Source organism: Bombina bombina, chromosome 4, assembly GCF_027579735.1.
Source record: "Bombina bombina isolate aBomBom1 chromosome 4, aBomBom1.pri, whole genome shotgun sequence".
Classification (NCBI taxonomy): Eukaryota; Metazoa; Chordata; class Amphibia; order Anura; family Bombinatoridae; genus Bombina; species Bombina bombina.
This window is the reverse complement of record NC_069502.1, coordinates 521,882,051-521,907,381: the sequence shown is the minus strand read 5'-3', so window position 1 is coordinate 521,907,381 and position 25,331 is coordinate 521,882,051. Positions and strand designations below refer to the sequence as shown.

The following is a 25,331-nucleotide window of genomic DNA, read 5'->3' as shown; positions in this document are numbered from 1 at the left end:
AAGTTTGTAAAGATGAGATAAAGGCTCTTTTGCTGAATGATCATGGGATTAGAATATAGATGTGCCCAATCATTTTGTTACCTTACCTGTTCTGCATAGAAAAACGAATTAACCTACACCTGAAATTCTCAAAAATCAAAAACCAACAAAAACTATATAAATAGCATAGCAATTTTTTTTAGGGCGTGATACTATTGTAAATGTATTGCATAATCATACTGTATATACTTATTTCAGCCTAACTTTCGTTTCTCCCACTACTTCTAAAAGGAAGTGCAGGGTATAAAGGCTGACTGTTAGCTCTCAGAGCCTCTGTAAAAGACGGAGACAGATTTTGGGGAAGATTAGAGATCATTTAGAATTAGTAAGGGGACAGGTAAACGACAGACATTCGGGTGCTGGAAGTGACAGAACAGAAGAATAAAGCAGCGAATAAAAGTACAGAAACTCCTGACCTGAGGAGCAATCAATAAAAGTGAAACTAAAGAGGCAGTAGAAACATTACGCACATAAAAAAGAGAATCGTAAAGTCAGCGAGTGCGCATCAGACACAGGAAAGAACAACCTAGAGATAAAGAAGTAACAGTCGGGATGACTAGAGGCAGGGGAAGCTGCAAGGTGACCGGAGAAAGGGGGGAATCAAGTGCAGGCAGAGGAAGGACAAGCACAACACGCCCCCGAGAAAGCAAAGCTGGTAGGAGTCCGGTGACAGACAGGACCACTAGCAATAAGCCCAGAGACGATTCGGCAGGTTGTACTCTAGAAACAAGAAATGCGTGTAGGGACGGGAGAAAGGTGTCATCATGTAATGCAGAATCATCTAGTGAGGTACAGGAGACAAGAGGTGGTGCTGGCGGCAGGAGAAGTAAGGGGTCTGTACACAGCAAATCACCCAACGAGGAACAAGTGACAAGAAGTAGTAAGAGTAATGTGTCTATAGACAAGGCGGAATCCCACGATGCAAGTGCTGGCAGCAGAAGAAGTAGTAAGAGTAATGTGTCTATAGACAAGGCGGAATCCCACGATGCAAGTGCTGGCAGCAGAAGAAGTAGTAAGAGTAATGTGTCTATAGACAAGGCGGAATCACACGATGTAAGTGCTGGCAGCAGAAGAAGTAGTAAGAGTAATGTGTCTATAGACAAGGCGGAATCCCACGATGCAAGTGCTGGCAGCAGAAGAAGTAGTAAGAGTAATGTGTCTATAGACAAGGCGGAATCACACGATATAAGTGCTGGCAGCAGAAGAAGTAGTAAGAGTAATGTGTCTATAGACAAGGCGGAATCACACGATGTAAGTGCTGGCAGCAGAAGAAGTAGTAAGAGTAATGTGTCTATAGACAAGGCGGAATCACACGATATAAGTGCTGGCAGCAGAAGAAGTAGTAAGAGTAATGTGTCTATAGACAAGGCGGAATCACACGATGCAAGTGCTGGCAGGGGGAAGAAAAGCACAGATACATCTGTGGATAGTGAAGTAGCAGATCCGGTGGTAAAACCTAAGGCTAGATGCATTAAAAGCAAGGCACCTACAGAGGACGTAGGAACGTTAGAACAAGGAGTTCCTAACGGACTAAAGGATGGAGCAGATAGGAGAAGCAGCAGCACGGCCTCACAGGTGACAGAGGGGCGCTCAGTTACATCTAAGGCGCTGGATAAAGCGGTCGATGCGCTGAGGCTAAGAAGAAAAGACGTCTCAAATGCGGCCGAGGAAGTGAACGATATTATAGAAAAGTTACTAAAGTGCGAAGCTTTTCAAGATGATCAGTTTTTCTCGGAAATTAAAAAAATGAATGCTGGTAGTTACTATGAAAAAGTCAAGGTGAGTACTTATGAGTATATTCAGATCGTTATGATGCATTAAATCACTGGAGTCAAGCTATCAGACAGTTTAAAAAACCAAGTCAAGCTATCAGACACTGTTTTGGAGCTATCAGACAGGTTTAAAACAGTAGTCAAGCTATCAGACACTTATTTGTTAGCACTTTCTTAAGACTATTAAAGGCTGTACCATACATATATGCTAATAAGAAATGTTTTAATGAATACCACAAGCATTTTTGTTATAAATGTCACTCAAATGTAAAAAAAAGTCATATTCCAGCATTTCTCTAAGCGTTAAAAACAAAATTCCCCATTATGCCACTACATTTTCACCACAGCTAGTTCAAACAATGACCCCACTAAGATATCACAAAGTATGGACACTTTTTAGTGTGGAATTTTAAAAATATAGGGCCCAAAACTTCCCTAAAATTGCAAAAATCATCACTTTCAAGCAATTTCATTTAGGGATAAATCTCCCATTGTGCCACTACATTTTCACCACAGCTAGCTCACACAATGACCCCTCTACGATATCATAAATTTTGGAGTTTTTACTGTGGAATTTTAAAAATATTGGGCCCCAAATGTCCCTCGAATTGCATAAATTGGCCCTTTTCAGCAAATTCACTTAGGAATAAAAAAGAAATCTCCCATTGTTCCACTAAAATTTCACCACAGCTAGCTCACACAATGACCCCTCTACGGTATCACTAAGTTTGGACCATTTTTACTGTTGAATTTTAAAAATATTGGGCCCCAAATGTCCATTGAATTTCATAAATCGGCCCTTTTCAGCAAATTCACTTAGGAATAAAAAAGAAATCTCCCATTGTTCCACTAAAATTTCACCACAGCTAGCTCACAAAATGACCCCTCTACGATATCACAAAGTTTGGAGACTTTTTACTGTGGAATTTTAAAAATATTGGGCCCCAAATGTCCATCGAATTGCATAAATAGGCCCTTTTCAGCAAATTAACTTAGGAATAAAAAAGAAATCTCCCATTGTTCCACTAAAATTTCACCACAGCTAGCTCACACAATGACCACTCTACGGTATCATTAAGTTTGGACCATTTTTACTGTGGAATTTTAAAAATATTGGGCCCCAAATATCCCTTGAATTTCATAAATCGGCCCTTTTCAGCAAATTCACTTAGGAATAAAAAAGAAATCTCCCATTGTTCCACTAAAATTTCACCACAGCTAGCTCACACAATGACCCTCTACGATATCACAAAGTTTGTAGACTTTTTACTGTGGAATTTTAAAAATATTGGGCCCCATATGTCACTCGAATTGCATAAATAGGCCCTTTTCAGCAAATTAATTTAGGAATAAAAAAGAAATCTCCCATTGTTCCACTAAAATTTCACCACAGCTAGCTCACACAATGACCCCTCTATAGTATCACTAAGTTTGGACCATTTTTACTGTGGAATTTTAAAAATATAGGGCCCCAAATGTCCCTTGAATTTCATAAATCGGCCCTTATCAGCAAATTCACTTAGGAATTAAAAAGAAATCTCCCATTGTTCCACTAAAATTTCACCACAGCTAGCTCACACAATGACCCCTCTACGGTATCACTAAGTTTGGACTATTTTTACTGTGGAATTTTAAAAATATTGGGCCCCAAATGTCCCTCAAATTGCAAAAATAGTCACTTTCCAAAAATTTCACTTTGGGATAAAAAAGAACTCTCCCATTGTTCCACTAAAATTTCACCACAACTAGCTCACACAATGACCCCTCTATGGTATCACTAAGTTTGGACTATTTTTACTGTGGAATTTTAAAAATATTGGGTCCCAAATGTCCCTCAAATTGCAAAAATAGTCACTTTCCAAAAATTTCACTTTGGGATAAAAAATAAATCTCCCATTGTTCCACTAAAATTTCACCACAGCTAGCTCACACAATGACCCCTCTACGATATCACACATTTTGGAGAGTTTTTACTGTGGAATTTTAAAAATATAGGGCCCCAAATGTGCCTTGAATTTCATAAATCGGCCCTTTTCAGCAAATTCACTTAGGAATAAAAAATAAATCTCCCATTGTTCCACTAAAATTTCACCACAGCTAGCTCACACAATGACCCCTCTACGGTATCACTAAGTTTGGACCATTTTTACTGTGGAATTTTAAAAATATTGGGCCCCAAATGTCTCTTGAATTTCATAAATAGGCCCTTTTCAGCAAATTCACTTAGGAATAAAAATGAAATCTCCCATTGTTCCACTATCACCACAGCTAGCTCACACAATGACCCCTCTAAGATATCACAAAGTTTGGAGACTTTTTACTGTGGAATTTTAAAAATATTGGGACCCATATGTCCCTCGAATTGCATAAATAGGCCCTTTTCAACAAATTCACTTAGGAATAAAAAAGAAATCTCCCATTGTTCCACTAAAATTTCACCACAGCTAGCTCACACAATGACCCCTCTACAGTATCACTAAGTTTGGACCATTTTTACTGTGGAATTTTAAAAATATTGGGCCCCAAATGTCCCTTGAATTTCATAAATCGACCCTTTTCAGCAAATTCACTTAGGAATAAAAAAGAAATCTCCCATTGTTCCACTAAAATTTCACCACAGCTAGCTCACACAATGACCCCTCTACGATATCACAAAGTTTGGAGACTTTTTACTGTGGAATTTTAAAAATATTGGGCCCCAAATGTCCCTCGAATTGCATAAATTGGCCCTTTTCAGCAAATTCACTTAGGAATAAAAAATAAATCTCCCATTGTTCCACTAAAATTTCACCACAGCTAGCTCACACAATGACCACTCTACGGTATCATTAAGTTTGGACCATTTTTACTGTGGAATTTTAAAAATATTGGGCCCCAAATGTCCCTTGAATTTCATAAATCGACCCTTTTCAGCAAATTCACTTAGGAATAAAAAAGAAATCTCCCATTGTTCCACTAAAATTTCACCACAGCTAGCTCACACAATGACCCCTCTACGATATCACAAAGTTTGGAGACTTTTTACTGTGGAATTTTAAAAATATTGGGCCCCAAATGTCCCTCGAATTGCATAAATTGGCCCTTTTCAGCAAATTCACTTAGGAATAAAAAATAAATCTCCCATTGTTCCACTAAAATTTCACCACAGCTAGCTCACACAATGACCACTCTACGGTATCATTAAGTTTGGACCATTTTTACTGTGGAATTTTAAAAATATTGGGCCCCAAATGTCCCTCAAATTGCAAAAATAGTCACTTTCCAAAAATTTCACTTTGGGATAAAAAATAAATCTCCCATTGTTCCACTAAAATTTCACCACAACTAGCTCACACAATGACCCCTCTATGGTATCACTAAGTTTGGGCTATTTTTACTGTGGAATTTTAAAAATATTGGGCCCCAAATGTCCCTCAAATTGCAAAAATAGTCACTTTCCAAAAATTTCACTTTGGGATAAAAAATAAATCTCCCATTGTTCCACTAAAATTTCACCACAGCTAGCTCACACAATGACCCCTCTACGATATCACACATTTTGGAGAGTTTTTACTGTGGAATTTTAAAAATATAGGGCCCCAAATGTGCCTTGAATTTCATAAATCGGCCCTTTTCAGCAAATTCACTTAGGAATAAAAAAGAAATCTCCCATTGTTCCACTAAAATTTCACCACAGCTAGCTCACACAATGACCCCTCTACGGTATCACTAAGTTTGGACTATTTTTACTGTGGAATTTTAAAAATATTGGGCCCCAAATGTCCCTCAAATTGCAAAAATAGTCACTTTCCAAAAATTTCACTTTGGGATAAAAAAGAAATCTCCCATTGTTCCACTAAAATTTCACCACAGCTAGCTCACACAATGACCCCTCTACGGTATCACTAAGTTTGGACCATTTTTACTGTGGAATTTTAAAAATATTGGGCCCCAAATGTCTCTTGAATTTCATAAATAGGCCCTTTTCAGCAAATTCACTTAGGAATAAAAATGAAATCTCCCATTGTTCCACTAAAATTTCATCACAGCTAGCTCACACAATAACCCCTCTACGATATCACAAAGTTTGGAGACTTTTTACTGTGGAATTTTAAAAATATTGGGACCCATATGTCCCTCGAATTGCATAAATAGGCCCTTTTCAACAAATTCACTTAGGAATAAAAAAGAAATCTCCCATTGTTCCACTAAAATTTCACCACAGCTAGCTCACACAATGACCCCTCTACAGTATCACTAAGTTTGGACCATTTTTACTGTGGAATTTTAAAAATATTGGGCCCCAAATGTCCCTTGAATTTCATAAATCGACCCTTTTCAGCAAATTCACTTAGGAATAAAAAAGAAATCTCCCATTGTTCCACTAAAATTTCACCACAGCTAGCTCACACAATGACCCTCTATGATATCACAAAGTTTGGAGACTTTTTACTGTGGAATTTTAAAAATATTGGGCTCCAAATGTCCCTCAAATTGCAAAAATAGTCACTTTCCAAAAATTTCACTTTGGGATAAAAAAGAAATCTCCCATTGTTCCACTAAAATTTCACCACAGCTAGCTCACACAATGACCCCTCTAAGGTATCACTAAGTTTGGACCATTTTTACTGTGGAATTTTAAAAATATTGGGCCCCAAATGTCCCTTGAATTTCATAAATGGGCCTTTTTCAGCAAATTCACTTAGGAATAAAAATGAAATCTCCCATTGTTCCACTAAAATTTCACAACAGCTAGCTCACACAATGACCCCTCTATGATATCACAAAGTTTGGAGACTTTTTACTGTGGAATTTTAAAAATATTGGGCCCCAAATGTCCGTCAAATTGCAAAAATAGTCACTTTCCAAAAATTTCACTTTGGGATAAAAAAAGAAATCTCCCATTGTTCCACTAAAATTTCACCACAGCTAGCTCACACAATGACCCCTCTAAGGTATCACTAAGTTTGGACCATTTTTACTGTGGAATTTTAAAAATATTGGGCCCCAAATGTCCCTTGAATTTCATAAATCGGCCCTTTTCAGCAAATTCACTTAGGAATAAAAATGAAATCTCCCATTGTTCCACTAAAATTTCACCACAACTAGCTCACACAATGACCCCTCTACGGTTTCACTAAGTTTGGACCATTTTTACTGTGGAATTTTAAAAATATTGGGCCCAAATGTCCCTTGAATTTCATAAATCGGCCCTTTTCAGCAAATTCACTTAGGAATAAAAATGAAATCTCCCATTGTTCCACTAAAATTTCACCACAGCTAGCTCACACAATGACCCCTCTACGATATCACACATTTTGGAGAGTTTTTACTGTGGAATTTTAAAAATATAGGGCCCCAAATGTGCCTTGAATTTCATAAATCGGCCCTTTTCAGCAAATTCACTCAGGAATAAAAAAGAAATCTCCCATTGTTCCACTAAAATTTCACCACAGCTAGCTCACACAATGATCCCTCTACGGTATCACTAAGTTTGGACTATTTTTACTGTGGAATTTTAAAAATATTGGGCCCCAAATGTCCCTCAAATTGCAAAAATAGTCACTTTCCAAAAATTTCACTTTGGGATAAAAAAGAAATCTCCCATTGTTCCACTAAAATTTCACCACAGCTAGCTCACACAATCACCCCTCTAAGGTATCACTAAGTTTGGAGACTTTTTACTGTGGAATTTTAAAAATATAGGGCCCCAAATGTGCCTTGAATTTCATAAATCGGCCCTTTTCAGCAAATTCACTTAGGAGCTAGCAGCTAGCTCACATTTAGGAGCAGCCTAGCTCACAAATTTTAGTGGAACAATGGGAGATTTCTTTTTTATTCCTAAGTGAATTTGCTGAAAAGGGCCGATTTATGAAATTCAAGGGACGTTTGGGGCCCAATATTCTTAAAATTCCACAGTAAAAATGGTCCAAACTTACGCCTAGATTTATAGTTTTGTCGGTAACGACCCGCGTAGCTAACGCATGCTTTTTTCCCCCCGCACCTTTTAAATACCGCTGGTATTTAGAGTTCACATAATGGCAGGGTTTTCAGTGCGTTAGGCTCCAAAAAGGGAGCGTAGAGAATAATTTAACGCAACTGCAACTCTAGATACCAGCGGTGCTTACGGACGCGGCCAGCTTCAAAAACGTGCTCGTGCACGATTCCCCCATAGGAAACAATGGGGCTGTTTGAGCTGAAAAAAAACCTAACACCTGCAAAAAAGCCGCGTTCAGCTCTTAACGCAGCCCCATTATTTCCTATGGGGAAACACTTCCTACGTCTGCACCTAACACTCTAACATGTACCCCGAGTCTAAACACCCCTAACCTTACACTTATTAACCCCTAATCTGCCGCCCCCGCTATCGCTGACACCTGCATATTTTTTTTAACCCCTAATCTGCCGCTCCGTAAACCGCCGCTACCTACATTATCCCTGTGTACCCCTAATCTGCTGCCCCTAACACCGCCGACCCCTATATTATATTTATTAACCCCTAATCTGCCCCCCACAACGTCGCCTCCACCTGCCTACACTTATTAACCCCTAATCTGCCGAGCGGACCGCACCGCTACTATAATAAAGTTATTAACCCCTAATCCGCCTCACTCCCGCCTCAATAACCCTATAATAAATAGTATTAACCCCTAATCTGCCCTCCCTAACATCGCCGACACCTAACTTCAAGTATTAACCCCTAATCTGACGATCGGAGCTCACCGCTACTCTAATAAATTTTTTAACCCCTAAAGCTAAGTCTAACCCTAACACTAACACCCCCCTAAATTAAATATAATTTAAATCTAACGAAATAAATTAACTCTTATTAAATAAATTATTCCTATTTAACCCCTTAATGACAACTGACGTACCAGGTACGTCATGCATTAACAAGCAGTTAATGACAATGGACGTACCTGGTACGTCAGTTGTCAAACAGAGTGCTGGAAGAGATCACAAATGCTTCCAGCAGCTCTGAGGGTATTGCAGTGATGCCTCGATATGGAGGCATCCTGCAATACCACTTTACAAGCCCCCGATGCAGAGAGAGCCACTCTGTGGCCCTCTCTGCACCGGTAGCGATAGTGCCAGTGTCCGCCGGGTGCACGATGCGCGTGCACGATGCGCGAGTGTGCACGTGAGCGTGCATGTGCGTGTGCACGGGGCGCGCGTGCACGTGCACCCATTAGCCACACTGACACCAATGAATGAGGGCAGAAAGGGGAAAAAAAAGGGAATTTTTTTTAAAAAAAATATAAAAGGATCTGGGAGGGGGTGGGGGTATTGTGGGGGGCTGCTACACTACAGAAATAGTTTTTTAAATAAAAAATAAAATAAAAATACTTTTTGGGGGTTTTTTGGGGCCAAACTGGGTACTGGCAGACAGCTGCCAGTACCCAAGATGGCGGTTATTAGGTAGGGGAGAGGGTTAGAGAGCTGGAGGGGGGATCAGGGAGGTTGGGGCTAAGGCAGGGGTCCATCACAGCTAAAATACTTTATTATTTCTATTTAAAAAAAAAAAAAACCTCTTTTATTTAGTACTGGCAGACTTTCTGCCAGTACTTAAGATGGCGGGAACAATTGTGGGGTGGGGGAGGGAAGAGAGCTGTTTGGGAGGGATCAGGGGGTGGGATGTGTCAGGTGGGAGGCTGATCTCTAAAATTAACCCTGCAAGCTCCCTACAAGCTACCTAATTTAACCCCTTCACTGCTGGGCATAATTAACGTGCCCAGCAGTGAAGGGGTTTCAGTGAGAAACCTAAAATTGTGAAAAATGTAAAGTTTTTTTTTATTTGCTCGCATTTGGCGGTGAAATGGTGGCATAAAATATACCAAAATGGGCCTAGATCAATACTTGGGGTTGTCTACTACACTACACTAAAGCTAAAATTAACCCTACAAGCTCCCTACAAGCTCCCTAATTAACCCCTTCACTCCTGGGCATAAAACACGTGTGGTGCGCAGCGGCATTTAGCGGCCTTCTAATTACCAAAAAGCAACCCCAAAGCCATATAAGTCTGCTATTTCTGAAAAAAGGGGATCCCAGAAAAGCATTTACAACCATTTGTGCCATAATTGCAGAAGCTGTTTGTAAATAATTTCAGTGGGAAACCTAAAGTTTGTGACAAATTTTGTGAAAAAGTGAACTTTTTTTGATCGCATTTGGCGGTGAAATGGTGGCATGAAATATACCAAAATGGGCCTAGATCAATACTTTGGGTTGTCTTCTAAAAAAAAATATATACATGTCAAGGGATATTCAGGTATTCCTGACAGATATCAGTGTTCCAATGTAACTAGCGCTAATTTTGAAAAAAAGTGGTTTGGAAATAGCGAAGTGCTACTTGTATTTATTGCCCCATAACTTGCAAAAAAAGCAAAGAACGTGTAAACATTTATTGTAGATGTGTAACAGATTTTGGGGGTCAAAGTTAGAAAAAGTGTGTTTTTTTCCATTTTTTTCCTCATATTTTTTTTTTTTAGTAAATTATAAGACATGATGAAAATAATGGTATCTTTAGAAAGTCCATTTAATGGTGAGAAAAACGGTATATAATATGTGTGGGTACAGTAAATGAGTAAGAGGGAAATTACAGCTAAACACAAACACTGCAGAAATGTAAAAATAGCCATTGTCATTAAGGGTAAGAAAATTGAAAAATGGTCCGGGTTAAATCTAAATACTTACCTGTAAAATAAACCCTAATATAGCTACAATATAAATTATAATTATATTGTAGCTATTTTAGGATTAATATTTATTTTACAGGCAACTTTGTATTTATTTTAACCAGGTACAATAGCTATTAAATAGTTAAGAACTATTTAATAGCTACCTAGTTAAAATAATTACAAAATTACCGGTAAAATAAATCCTAACCTAAGTTACAATTAAACCTAACACTACACTAGCAATAAATTAATTAAATACAATACCTACAAATAACTACAATTAAATAAACAAACTAAAGTACAAAAAATAAAAAAGAACTGTTACAAAAAATAAAAAAATATTTACAAACATTAGAAAAATATTACAACAATTTTAAACTAATTACACCTACTCTAAGCCCCCTAATAAAATAACAAAGACCCCAAAATAAAAAAATGCCCTACCCTATTCTAAAATAAAAAAGTACAAAGCTCTTTTACCTTCCAGCCCTGAAAAGGGCCCTTTGCGGGGCATGCCCCAAAGAATTCAGCTCTTTTGCCTGTAAAAAAAAACATACAATACCCCCCCCAACATTACAACCCACCACCCACATACCCCTAATCTAACCCAAACCCCCTTAAATAAACCTAACACTAAGCCCCTGAAGATCTTCCTACCTTGTCTTCACCTCACCGGGTCCCGATCTGTCCAGAAGAGGGTCCGAAGTCTTGATCCAAGCCCAAACGGGGGGCTGAAGAGTGACGTCCATCCTCGGGCTGAAGTCTGGATCCAAGCGGCAGCTGAAGAACTCCATCATCGGGCTGAAGTCGGAAGTCCATCATCGGGATGAAGTCTTCTATCAAGCCGCATCTTCAATCTTCTTTCTTCCGGAGCGGAGCGAGCCATCTTCTTCCAAGCCGACGCGGAACATCCTCTTCAACCGACGCCTACTAGCCGAATGACGGTTCCTTTAAATGACGTCATCCAAGATGGCCAATCGGAATTAAGGTAGGAAAATTCTGATTGGCTGATGGAATCAGCCAATCAGAATCAAGTTCAATCCGATTGGCTGATCCGATCAGCCAATCAGATTGAGCTCGCATTCTATTGGCTGTTCCGATCAGCCAATAGAATGCGAGCTCAATCTGATTGGCTGATCGGATCAGCCAATCGGATTGACCTTGATTCTGATTGGCTGATTCCATCAGCCCGAGGATGGACGTCACTCTTCAGCCCCCCGCTTGGGCTTGGATCAAGACATCGTAGGCTCTTCTGGACAGATCGGGACCCGGTGAGGTGAAGACAAGGTAGGGAGATCTTCAGGGGCTTAGTGTTAGGTTTATTTAAGGGTTGTTTGGGTTAGATTAGGGGTATGTGGGTGGTGGGTTGTAATGTTGGGGGAGGGATTGTATGTTTTTTTTTACAGGCAAAAGAGCTGAATTCTTTGGGGCATGCCCCGCAAAGGGCCCTTTTCAGGGCTGGTAAGGTAAAAGAGCTTTGAACTTATTTAATTTAGAATAGGGTAGGGCATTTTTTTTATTTTGGGGGTCTTTGTTATTTTATTAGGGGGCTTAGAGTAGGTGTAATTAGTTTAAAATTGTTGTAATATTTTTCTAATGTTTGTAAATATTTTTTTATTTTTTGTAACTTAGTTCTTTTTTATTTTTTGTACTTTAGTTAGTTTATTTCATTGTATTTATTTGTAGATATTGTATTTAATTAATTTATTGATAGTGTAGTGTTAGGTTTAATTGTAGATAATTGTAGGTATTTTATTTAATTAATTTATTGATAGTGTAGTGTTAGGTTTAATTGTAACTTAGGTTAGGATTTATTTTACAGGTCATTTTGTAATTATTTTAACTATTTTAGCTATTAAATAGTTCTTAACTATTTAATAGCTATTGTACCTGGATAAAATAAATACAAAGTCACCTGTAAAATAAATATAAATCCTAAAATAGCTATAATATTATTATAATTTATATTGTAGCTATATTAGGGTTTATTTTACAGGTAAGTATTTAGCTTTAAATAGGAATAATTTATTTAATAAGAGTTAATTTATTTCGTTAGATTTAAATTATATTTAACTTAGGGGGGTGTTAGTATTAGGGTTAGACTTAGCTTTAGGGGTTAATCCATTTATTACAGTAGCGGCGAGATTCGGTTGGCAGATTAGGGGTTAATACTTGAAGTTAGGTGTCGGCGATGTTAGGGAGGGCAGATTAGGGGTTAATACTATTTATTATAGGGTTATTGAGGCGGGAGTGAGGCGGATTAGGGATTAATAACTTTATTATAGTAGCGGTGCGGTTCGCTCGGCAGATTAGGGGTTAATAAGTGTAGGCAGGTGGAGGCGACGTTGAGGGGGGCAGATTAGGGGTTAATAAATATAATATAGGGGTCGGCAGTGTTAGGGGCAGCAGATTAGGGGTACATAAGGATAACGTAGTTGGCGGCGCTTTGCGGTCGGCAGATTAGGGGTTCATTATTGTAGGTAGCTGGTGACGACGTTGTGGGGGGCAGGTTAGGGGTTAATAAATATAATATAGGGGTCGGCGGTGTTAGGGGCAGCAGATTAGGGGTACATAAGTATAACGTAGGTGGCGGTCGGCAGATTAGGGGTTAAAAAAATTTAATCGAGTGGCGGCGATGTGGGGGGACCTCGGTTTAGGGGTACATAGATAGTTCATGGGTGTTAGTGTACTTTAGAGCACAGTAGTTAAGAGCTTTATAAACCGGCGTTAGCCCAGAAAGCTCTTAACTACTGACTTTTTTCTGCGGCAGGAGTTTTGTCGTCAGATTTCTAACGCTCACTTCAGCCACGACTCTAAATACCGGCGTTAGAAAGATCCCATTGAAAAGATAGGATACGCAAATGACGTAAGGGAATCTGCGGTATGGAAAAGTCGCGGCTGGAAAGTGAGCATTAGACCCTTTAATGACTGACTCTAAATACCGGCAGTAGCCCAAAACCAGCGTTAGGAGCCTCTAACGCTGGTTTTCACGGCTACCGCCCAACTCTAAATCTAGGCCTTAGTGATTCTGTAGAGGGGTCATTGTGTGAGCTAGCTGTGGTGAAGTTTTAGTGGCACAATGGGAGATTTCTTTTTTATTCCTAAGTGAATTTGCTGAAAAGGGCCAATTTATGCAATTCGAGGGATATTTGGGGCCCAATATTTTTTAAATTCCACAGTAAAAAGTCTCCAAACTTTGTGATATCGTAGAGGGGTCATTGTGTGAGCTAGCTGTGGTGAAATTTTAGTGGAACAATGGGAGATTTCTTTTTTATTCCTAAGTGAATTTGCTGAAAAGGGCCTATTTATGCAATTCGAGGGACATATGGGTCCCAATATTTTTTAAATTCCACAGTAAAAAGTCTCCAAACTTTGTGATATCGTAGAGGGGTCATTGTGTGAGCTAGCTGTGGTGAAATTTTAGTGGAACAATGGGAGATTTCTTTTTTATTCCTAAGTGAATTTGCTGAAAAGGGCCGATTTATGAAATTCAAGGGACATTTGGGGTCCAATATTTTTAAAATTCCACAGTAAAAATGGTCCAAACTTAGTGATACCGTAGAGGGGTCATTGTGTGAGCTAGCTGTGGTGAAATTTTAGTGGAACAATGGGAGATTTCTTTTTTATCCCAAAGTGAAATTTTTGGAAAGTGACTATTTTTGCAATTTGAGGGACATTTGGGGCCCAATATTTTTAAAATTCCACAGTAAAAATAGTCCAAACTTAGTGATACCGTAGAGGGGTCATTGTGTGAGCTAGCTGTGGTGAAATTTTAGTGGAACAATGGGAGATTTCTTTTTTATTCTTAAGTGAATTTGCTGAAAAGGGCCGATTTATGAAATTCAAGGGACATTTGGGGCCCTATATTTTTAAAATTCCACAGTAAAAATGGTCCAAACTTAGTGATACCATAGAGGGGTCATTGTGTGAGCTAGCTGTGGTGAAATTTTAGTGGAACAATGGGAGATTTCTTTTTTATTCCTAAGTTAATTTGCTGAAAAGGGCCTATTTATGCAATTCAAGGGACATATGGGGCCCAATATTTTTAAAATTCCACAGTAAAAAGTCTCCAAACTTTGTGATATCATAGAGGGTCATTGTGTGAGCTAGCTGTGGTGAAATTTTAGTGGAACAATGGGAGATTTCTTTTTTATTCCTAAGTGAATTTGCTGAAAAGGGCCGATTTATGAAATTCAAGGGACATTTGGGGCCCAATATTTTTAAAATTCCACAGTAAAAATGGTCCAAACTTAATGATACCGTAGAGTGGTCATTGTCTGAGCTAGCTGTGGTGAAATTTTAGTGGAACAATGGGAGATTTCTTTTTTATTCCTAAGTGAATTTGCTGAAAAGGGCCAATTTATGCAATTCGAGGGACATTTGGGGCCCAATATTTTTAAAATTCCACAGTAAAAAGTCTCCAAACTTTGTGATATCGTAGAGGGGTCATTGTGTGAGCTAGCTGTGGTGAAATTTTAGTGGAACAATGGGAGATTTCTTTTTTATTCCTAAGTGAATTTGCTGAAAAGGGTCGATTTATGAAATTCAAGGGACATTTGGGGCCCAATATTTTTAAAATTCCACAGTAAAAATGGTCCAAACTTAGTGATACCGTAGAGGGGTCATTGTGTGAGCTAGCTGTGGTGAAATTTTAGTGGAACAATGGGAGATTTCTTTTTTATTCCTAAGTGAATTTGCTGAAAAGGGCCTATTTATGCAATTCGAGGGACATATGGGTCCCAATATTTTTAAAATTCCACAGTAAAAAGTCTCCAAACTTTGTGATATCGTAGAGGGGTCATTGTGTGAGCTAGCTGTGGTGAAATTTTAGTGGAACAATGGGAGATTTCATTTTTATTCCTAAGTGAATTTGCTGAAAAGGGCCTATTTATGAAATTCAAGAGACATTTGGGGCCCAATATTTTTAAAATTCCACAGTAAAAATGGTCCAAACTTAGTGATACCGTAGAGGGGTCATTGTGTGAGCTAGCTGTGGTGAAATTTTAGTGGAACAATGGGAGATTTCTTTTTTATCCCAAAGTGAAATTTTTGGAAAGTGACTATTTTTGCAATTTGAGGGACATTTGGGGCCCAATATTTTTAAAATTCCACAGTAAAAATAGTCCAAACTTAGTGATACCGTAGAGGGGTCATTGTGTGAGCTAGCTGTGGTGAAATTTTAGTGGAACAATGGGAGATTTCTTTTTTATTCCTAAGTGAATTTGCTGAACAGGGCCGATTTATGAAATTCAAGGCACATTTGGGGCCCTATATTTTTAAAATTCCACAGTAAAAACTCTCCAAAATGTGTGATATCGTAGAGGGGTCATTGTGTGAGCTAGCTGTGGTGAAATTTTAGTGGAACAATGGGAGATTTATTTTTTATCCCAAAGTGAAATTTTTGGAAAGTGACTATTTTTGCAATTTGAGGGACATTTGGGGCCCAATATTTTTAAAATTCCACAGTAAAAATAGTCCAAACTTAGTGATACCATAGAGGGGTCATTGTGTGAGCTAGTTGTGGTGAAATTTTAGTGGAACAATGGGAGAGTTCTTTTTTATCCCAAAGTGAAATTTTTGGAAAGTGACTATTTTTGCAATTTGAGGGACATTTGGGGCCCAATATTTTTAAAATTCCACAGTAAAAATAGTCCAAACTTAGTGATACCGTAGAGGGGTCATTGTGTGAGCTAGCTGTGGTGAAATTTTAGTGGAACAATGGGAGATTTCTTTTTAATTCCTAAGTGAATTTGCTGATAAGGGCCGATTTATGAAATTCAAGGGACATTTGGGGCCCTATATTTTTAAAATTCCACAGTAAAAATGGTCCAAACTTAGTGATACCATAGAGGGGTCATTGTGTGAGCTAGCTGTGGTGAAATTTTAGTGGAACAATGGGAGATTTCTTTTTTATTCCTAAGTTAATTTGCTGAAAAGGGCCTATTTATGCAATTCGAGGGACATATGGGGCCCAATATTTTTAAAATTCCACAGTAAAAAGTCTCCAAACTTTGTGATATCGTAGAGGGTCATTGTGTGAGCTAGCTGTGGTGAAATTTTAGTGGAACAATGGGAGATTTCTTTTTTATTCCTAAGTGAATTTGCTGAAAAGGGCCGATTTATGAAATTCAAGGGATATTTGGGGCCCAATATTTTTAAAATTCCACAGTAAAAATGGTCCAAACTTAATGATACCGCAGAGTGGTCATTGTGTGAGCTAGCTGTGGTGAAATTTTAGTGGAACAATGGGAGATTTCTTTTTTATTCCTAAGTGAATTTGCTGAAAAGGGCCTATTTATGCAATTCGATGGACATTTGGGGCCCAATATTTTTAAAATTCCACAGTAAAAAGTCTCCAAACTTTGTGATATCGTAGAGGGGTCATTTTGTGAGCTAGCTGTGGTGAAATTTTAGTGGAACAATGGGAGATATCTTTTTTATTCCTAAGTGAATTTGCTGAAAAGGGCCGATTTATGAAATTCAATGGACATTTGGGGCCCAATATTTTTAAAATTCCACAGTAAAAATGGTCCAAACTTAGTGATACCGTAGAGGGGTCATTGTGTGAGCTAGCTGTGGTGAAATTTTAGTGGAACAATGGGAGATTTCTTTTTTATTCCTAAGTGAATTTGCTGAAAAGGGCCAATTTATGCAATTCGAGGGACATTTGGGGCCCAATATTTTTAAAATTCCACAGTAAAAACTCTCCAAAATTTATGATATCGTAGAGGGGTCATTGTGTGAGCTAGCTGTGGTGAAAATGTAGTGGCACAATGGGAGATTTTGCTTTTATCCCTAAATGAAATTGCTTGAAAGTGATGATTTTTGCAATTTTAGGGAAGTTTTGGGCCCTATATTTTTAAAATTCCACACTAAAAAGTGTCCATACTTTGTGATATCTTAGTGGGGTCATTGTTTGAACTAGCTGTGGTGAAAATGTAGTGGCACAATGGGGAATTTTGTTTTTAACGCTTAGAGAAATGCTGGAATATGACTTTTTTTTACATTTGAGTGACATTTATAACAAAAATGCTTGTGGTATTCATTAAAACATTTCTTATTAGCATATATGTATGGTACAGCCTTTAATAGTCTTAAGAAAGTGCTAACAAATAAGTGTCTGATAGCTTGACTACTGTTTTAAACCTGTCTGATAGCTCCAAAACAGTGTCTGATAGCTTGACTTGGTTTTTTAAACTGTCTGATAGCTTGACTCCAGTATTAAATCGCACTTCAGTGGTGCATTTAGACATATTTTAGAGTGCTCATCTCCCAATATCATAAAGTACAAACACTAGAGAACACAAATAAATTAAATTATATATATATATATATATATATAGTTGACAATTGACTTAACATATGTTGCTGTATGGTTATCAAATTAATTTGTTTTACTTCAACAAATTGACAAAAACAAATTAAACAATTTAAAATAAAGTATTTACCTTTCAAGGGGAAGTGCTAAACAGCATATTGGGATGATGGGATGATTGGTTGCAATGCAAAACACTATCAATAGGTGTCGGTATACATTTTACATGAAATGGATTATGGAATTCTTAATGGTGCGCAAATTGCCCCTTGCACTATCACCTATCTGCTCCCAAAGACAGATATATAATGGAAAGATACAAGAAATATATAAATTGGTGAGAGTGCGCTAGCAGCAGCAGGGGATGTGTCACTGGTATAGGCAAATATATAAAATCAATAAAGCAAATAAGTGATAAAATACAAACACATTTATATCAATAAACACATAGGTAAAATCCTCAATTGGTTCAATTGTGCTAAACAGCAGCAGGGAATGTGTCACTGATATAGGCAAATGTTGTTTGAATATATTATGAAATCAATAAAGCAAATTTGTTATAAAATACAAACACATTTATTTCAATAAATAAACACATAGGTAAAATCCTGAATTGGTTCGATTGTGCTAAACAGCAGCAGGGAATGTGTCACTGTTATAGGCAAATGCTGTTTGAATATATTATGAAATCAATAAAGCAAATTTGTTATAAAATACAAACACATTTATTTCAATAAATACATAGGTAAAATCCTGATTTTATGACTGGTCTTAAATATTTAAGAACTTAAAGAGTAAAGGCAAGTATTTCAATAATTTAAAAATGCTTTTGCATAGAGTTAAAAGAAAATTGGGGATTTACATATACAACTTGTTTGCAAGTTTAGAAATATAGTGGTGCACCACTCTTTATGTTGCGGTAGTAGCTGAATAGCTGATATATCACCAATCCACGTTATTATTTTGGTACAAAAGGTTTGACTGTTTACTTTGTTTTGTGTGCAAACAGTCAAACCTTTTGTACCAAAATAATAAATTATTGAAATACTTGCCTTTACTCTTTAAGTTCTTAAATATTTAAGACCGGTCATAAAATCAGGATTTTACCTATGTATTTATTGAAATAAATGTGTTTGTATTTTATAACAAATTTGCTTTATTGATTTCATAATATATTCAAACAACATTTGCCTATATCAGTGACACATTCCCTGCTGCTGTTTAGCAAAATCGAACCAATTCAGGATTTTACCTATGTGTTTATTTATTGAAATAAATGTGTTTGTATTTGATAACAAATTTGCTTTATTGATTTCATAATATATTCAAACAACATTTGCCTATATCAGTGACACATTCCCTGCTGCTGTTTAGCACAATCGAACCAATTCAGGATTTTACCTATGTGTTTATTGATATAAATGTGTTTGTATTTTATCACTTATTTGCTTTATTGATTTGATATATTAACCTATACCAGTGACACATCCCCTGCTGCTGCTAGCGCACTCTCACCAATTTATATATTTCTGGTATACATTTTACACACATACATGGTAATGACTGCTGTAACTCAAAATGTGTTCTTTTCTGCAGTGCTTGATACTACAAACAGTAGTTGCAAATATTTATCACTTGCTGATATAACAGTTGTTTAATGGAATCATAGTAAATTATATAATATAAATAATATAAAAATGAGTCAATACTTTTGTAGGACTAGATTACCGATTTAATATAGTACATGTATGTGCAAAGCACCACCTTTTACCTGTTTTGATACAAACCTGGGAATAGATGTTTTAAACATGGGGATTATGGGTTACACATGCCAAGGAAAATATTTGTTGTATTTCTGATAATGCCTACTGGCTACTGCATTTTTTTTAAGAATGATGCCTCTGTGAAACAAAATCGTAGTTCATTCTATCACTCTTACTCTATATCACATTGGGCTCGATGATTGGAAGCTCTCTGGGCTGGCGGGATTATTAAAGAATGCTCGCCAGTCCTTCTATTTCCCTGGTGGAACGATCTAAATACACTTTTTACCCTGAAAACAGGCTGTCTCGCTTAGGGTCGTAAACTGCATTTTCGTATGAAAAGTGCACAATAAAATTTGTATTTTAAACATCATAAAAAAAAACAAATAATTGAACCATTCACACAAAAATAAGCAGGGGAAATTGTATTGTTAAGGTGCATCAAAAATCGTAACACAATTCTTCACCAAAAATCGTATTTTACTAAAAACTTAAAATTTGTATGTAATTTACACAGGAATACATTGTATTAAATATGCACAGCGTAAATTGTAATTTTAGTACACTGGATGTGCAAAAAACACACAGAAATGTGTACTTATAAATACGAAATGCAAAGCGTAATTTATTTTTCATAACATGGGCGTTCCACGGGCGTATATGAAATTGTCTCTCTAATCCCAGCGTAATTCTGTAAAGATTTTTGCACTGCAGATCTCACAGTTTTTTCTCATCAACTAAAAGGTGGCAAGCTTTTCTCAAAACACTCCAAATACTTATTACCCTAATAGAAAAACACATGCATACAAAAATATAGGCAAATGTGAGATGCTATACGCAGAAAGCAGCGTAATGTGATTTATATTGGCTGCAGGATTTCATTTTTAAAGTGCACCCCCTGCTTACTGCTAACTTCTCTCTACGGAGTAAAGTATCCCTTTCCAGCGAGCTCTATTACTTTCAATAGGAGCCATCTTGCACTTGCAGGGACTGCCCCTTTTTTGCGATCATTCCACCAAAGCAGCACCTGCGAGAGTCAGCGAGAAAAACTAGGTTTTATCTGTCGAGGCTTATATCATCGAGCCCATTGTATAGTTCTATCTAGCTAGCCAACTCTATTAATACATATATAGGAGACATATTTATGTTTCAGTGAAAGCGGATGGTACAGTGAATTTATACTACTATTACTAGTGAATGTCACCTTCACTAAAGTCATCAGTGAATGTTGAAGAAATTGTTCATTTGAAAGTAAAATTTCAAGTTGAAATGATAAACCTTTTCGTTGATGTTTTGATTTCTTGAAGCAAGTCCAAAACCTTGTGAAAAGTTGTTTAAAATACAGTAATAGTTTAGTGAGAGCACAACTGACATGGAATATTTATGTTGGCACATTGAAAAAAAAAAGTAATTCAATACAAATCTGGAGCTTGGTACGTAGGGAGGTAACAGCGCAAGGTTTTACTGCAGACAAAGCTGAGCTGTTGCACCTTTTATATTAGAACGTGCACACTGCTAGGAAACAAAGGCTAATTTGAGCATGTGATATCTATTACTATGTGGGAAACCCCCCTCTAGCAATGGGCAGCTGGGCTGCAGGAATTGAAATGGAAGATGTAGGAACTTTAAAGGGAAATTAAACACTAAACAAATGCTTGATAGAATGATGCATTCAAAGAAAAGATTAGTCTGAGAATAACATGTAGATGGTAGATGTATTTTTTTAAAGTTCCATTAGCTGTTTAAATATTGACAAAATAAGTGTAAAGTTTCAGTGTCTATAAAACAATGGGAGCTGCCATGTTGTAACTTAGGTTACCTTCTCTGCTGTGGTCAATTAGGGACAGTTATAAATAGGTAACTGGAGTGTGCAGCCAATGGATGTGTGTTTATATAACATTTCATTTCAACAAGAACTGAAAAGCTCACAATTTCAGAATGGAATTACAGCAAAATGGGACAAAATAAATAATGAAAGTATATTGCAGACTTTTTTGTATATACACAATTTATCATTTTATGTTTAAATAATTTTTTTTAGGTTGATCAAAAATACAGCATAGTTGCTTATACAAGTACAAATATGTGGTACATTTCAAAGATCATCTTAATATTGAGTACTAAAAATACAACCAAGGTTTTAAAATAGTAATGGGGGAAGGAAATAGGGTAGGGGAATTTCCAGATTTACATGTAAGAGTTTACAATTGCAAGTACATCGGAGCTATTACATTCAGATTATTCATTTTAGTAGCTTTGTGTTTTATATGTCTCATACCTTTCATATAACTGAGGCAATAAGATCCAGACAACCGGCTTGGTGTCTAAGGTATTTGTGGTCTTTGGTCCCATATGAAAATAATATCCAGAATATAGTCACGTCGGCCTATGAAGCAATAGTGCAATTTTTCTAAAGAAATTATATTATTCATTTCAGAAATCCACTGGGGAAGCGTCAGTGAGTGGTTGTTGTTTCCAAAGTCTGGGAATTTAGTCTTTTTGCACTAGTTATCATCAGGTAGAACAGCTTCAATCTGTATATACATCTCATATTTGGGGGTTGGTTAAGAAGGCTAATATTGGAGTTGAGAGGGATATTAGTGTTTAATGTTTGATTAAGGAACCCTTCTATCTGTAACCAGTAGGACCTAATTTTGGGGCATGACCACCATATATGGGAATGAGTTCCTATGTTTATGCATTTTCTCTAACAGCTGGATGAGGCGCTGGGTATATTTCTTGTATTCTTTGGGGTGTAAGATACCAACGTGAGATAATTGAGTTGTGGATAGGTGGGTATGAGATATTTTAAAGCCACGTTATCAATGTGTGTCTGCTATTTGGCATTGAAGTTCCGATTCCCATTTTGATAAGTATACAGGTATTTTTTTGGGGAAGGAGCCTCTAAGTAGCTTATGTGATAGAGAGGAGGGATCTATGCATTTTGGTGTTGATACATATATTTCCAAATGGAGTAAGTGATCTCAGGATATTTTGTTTAAAGGGACTTGTAGTGATTGCATGACACATCTGAAAATATGCAAACCATTTGTTAAATGGGGGTCCTAAAGTTTTCATTTCTGCTGACTAACTGTGAGCAGTGTCTATCCAATATTGTGTACTTCTATGTACCTTTTGGTAACTTTTCATTTAGCCTGATTGCTATGATTTGTTCACAACCTTAAAGGGACAGGAAACCCATTTTTTTTTCTTTCATGATTTAGAAAAAACATGCAATTTTAAACAACATTCCAGTTGACTTCTATTATCTAATTTGCTTCATGCTCTTGATATTCTTTGATGGAAAGCATAGCTAAATAGGCTCAGTAGCTGCTGATTGGTGGCTGCACATAGATACCTCCTGTGATTGGCTCACCCATGTGCATTGCTATTTCTTCAACTAAGAATATCTGAAGAATGAAGTAAAATAAATAATAGAAGAAAATTGAAATGCTATTTAAAATTGTGTTCTCTATCTGAATCATGAAAGCAAAATTTTGGGTTTCATGTCCCTTTAATAAAAAAAACAAACAGCATTATTAAACAATGTTTGTGAAACATTACCCCCTCCAGTTCACAGATTAGCAAGAAATCAAATTACTTAAAAAATGTGTTCAAGCGATTCCAATTAGAAACACCATGCTCCTGTCAAACACACACATATCTGCATTAAAGTTACAGTCCCCTCACTGTGTCCTTATCACAAATCACCAGTGACTAGGGATTTCTTCAGTGACTAGACTAGAACTGCTGAAATTTGTAAGTAAATTGATTAACTAAAAAACATTTTTGTATCTCATCAACATAATTAGCTACAAAAAAACATTTTCAGTAATCTTTATGAAATTTGGCCATTAAATAGTCTATTAGTTTGTGTTTGTTTTTTAAATCATGCAGTGTATGCTGAGAATGAGATACAAAGGTTTAAATCCTTTATTTTTAGGTGGCCAGCAACAAAGTTGCAGGACAACCTATTGTTATTGTTCGGATTATTAGGTGGCCATGCAACGAAGTTGCAGGACAACCTATTGTTATTGTCAGGATTATTATTCGGTGGCCATGCAACGAAGTTGCAGTACAACCTATTGTTATTGTCAAGATTATTATTATTATTATTTTTTTTATTAGGTGGCCATGCAACGAAGTTGCAGGACAACCTATTGTTATTGTCAGGATTATTTTTTTTTTTATTATTATTATTATTCCGCCACTTATTCAATTGCTTATAAAAACAACAGCATAACTCAAAAACTCATAAAACTTGGCACAATGCTAAAGATCTATGCTGTGCATAATCCTATGCAACATAAATCTCATAGGTCATGTGATGTAGCAGCCATATTGCTTTTTGCGACAAATTTCGACAACCGCTTTAAAATCTTCTTCTCCAGAACCGCTTATGTTACAGCTGTGAAACTTGCTGTGTGTACTGCTGTACTGACCTAGAATAAAGTTTGTTCAAGAGAAGTGATTTAGTCACATGACCTAGCTGCCATTTTGAATTGTGCGAAAATCTTTAAACATCTTCTTCTCTGCAACCGCTAAGTGCAATGAAGTGCAATTTTGCACATGTGCTCCTTGCAAGGTCCTCTACCAAGTTTGTTCAAACTGCGAATTTTCCATATTCAACATGGCTGCTACAAGCCATTCGCCTTTTTATCGCTGTTTAATTGTGTAAATTTGCACTTTATGCATTATGTTTACACTATTTAACTATATTACAGTGTAGCAGACACATGAGTACACAAAGTCATGATCCCTAAAAGCAATATTGCAGTAAAAATTCGCACTGCGCAGTCGCCTTCGTGAAATAAAACATTTGCAAATTTTCATAAAACTTTTGCAAATTGTAGAGGTATATAGTGAGCATAAGTATGTACAATTTGAAAGCCATAGAATGAATAGCTTGGCGGCCATTTTGTTTCGTATGCGCTATTTTTAAAAACTATAAAAATCTACTTCTCCGAAACCGCTTAAGGTACACACTTGAAATTTTGTTTACAGAGTTATCTTATGACTATCATTCAGATTTGTTCAAGAGAAGTTGATAGGTCATGTGGTTTGGCAGCCATTTTGAATTGTTCAAAAACGCTTAACGATATTTTTAAATTAATAATAAAACAAAAACCGTTTTACAAAAATGCTTTATTTTTGCCATATTTATTGACATCTATGGTGACAATTATTGTGCATAATATGGAGGCTGTATATCATATGATCTGGCAGCCATTTTGTTTTATGCGAATATTTTGAAAATCTATTTTCTCTGCAACTGCTTATGTTACAACTGTGAAACTTGCTGTATAACCTTATATTGTAACCTAGAGTCACAGTTGTTCATGTTGAAGGAATTGGTCACAAGCTGTGGCAGCCATATTGGTTTACGCAAAAATTTCGAAAACGTGTTTTCTTTCCAACCGCTTATGTTAAAGCTGTGAAATTTGCTGTAAAACAAAATCTTCTTACCTAGAGTTACTTCTGATCGTGATGAAAGTATTGGTCATATGGTGGGGCAGCCATCTTGAAAAACGCAAAAATTTTGAAAATGTGTTTTCTTTCAAACTGCTAATGTTAGAATTGTAAAAACTTCTATAAAGCTTTATATTGTGACTTAGCTGCTTGTATGCCATTGCAATGTCGATGCGCATGGCCACCTCTATCGCTGCTTGCAGCTATATTTATTATTATTATTATTCCGCCACTTTTTCAAGTGCTTATAAAAACAACAGAATAACTCAAAAACTCATGAAACTTGGCACAATGCTAAAGATCTATGCTGTGCATAATC

General features: G+C 36.8%; 1 protein-coding gene across 2 annotated transcripts in view; it reads left to right on the top strand.

Moving 5' to 3' along the window:
• Positions 1 to 269: 269 nt before the first annotated feature.
• Positions 270 to 25,331, top strand: part of CGAS (cyclic GMP-AMP synthase) — a 273,184-nt gene continuing 248,122 nt past the window's right edge. For both annotated transcript variants that reach the window (XM_053710434.1, XM_053710435.1), the window contains exon 1: positions 270 to 1,818. In XM_053710434.1, the coding sequence (XP_053566409.1) occupies positions 592 to 1,818 (1,227 nt within the window). In that variant the 5' untranslated portion in view covers positions 270 to 591. The remainder of the gene's footprint in view (positions 1,819 to 25,331) is intronic.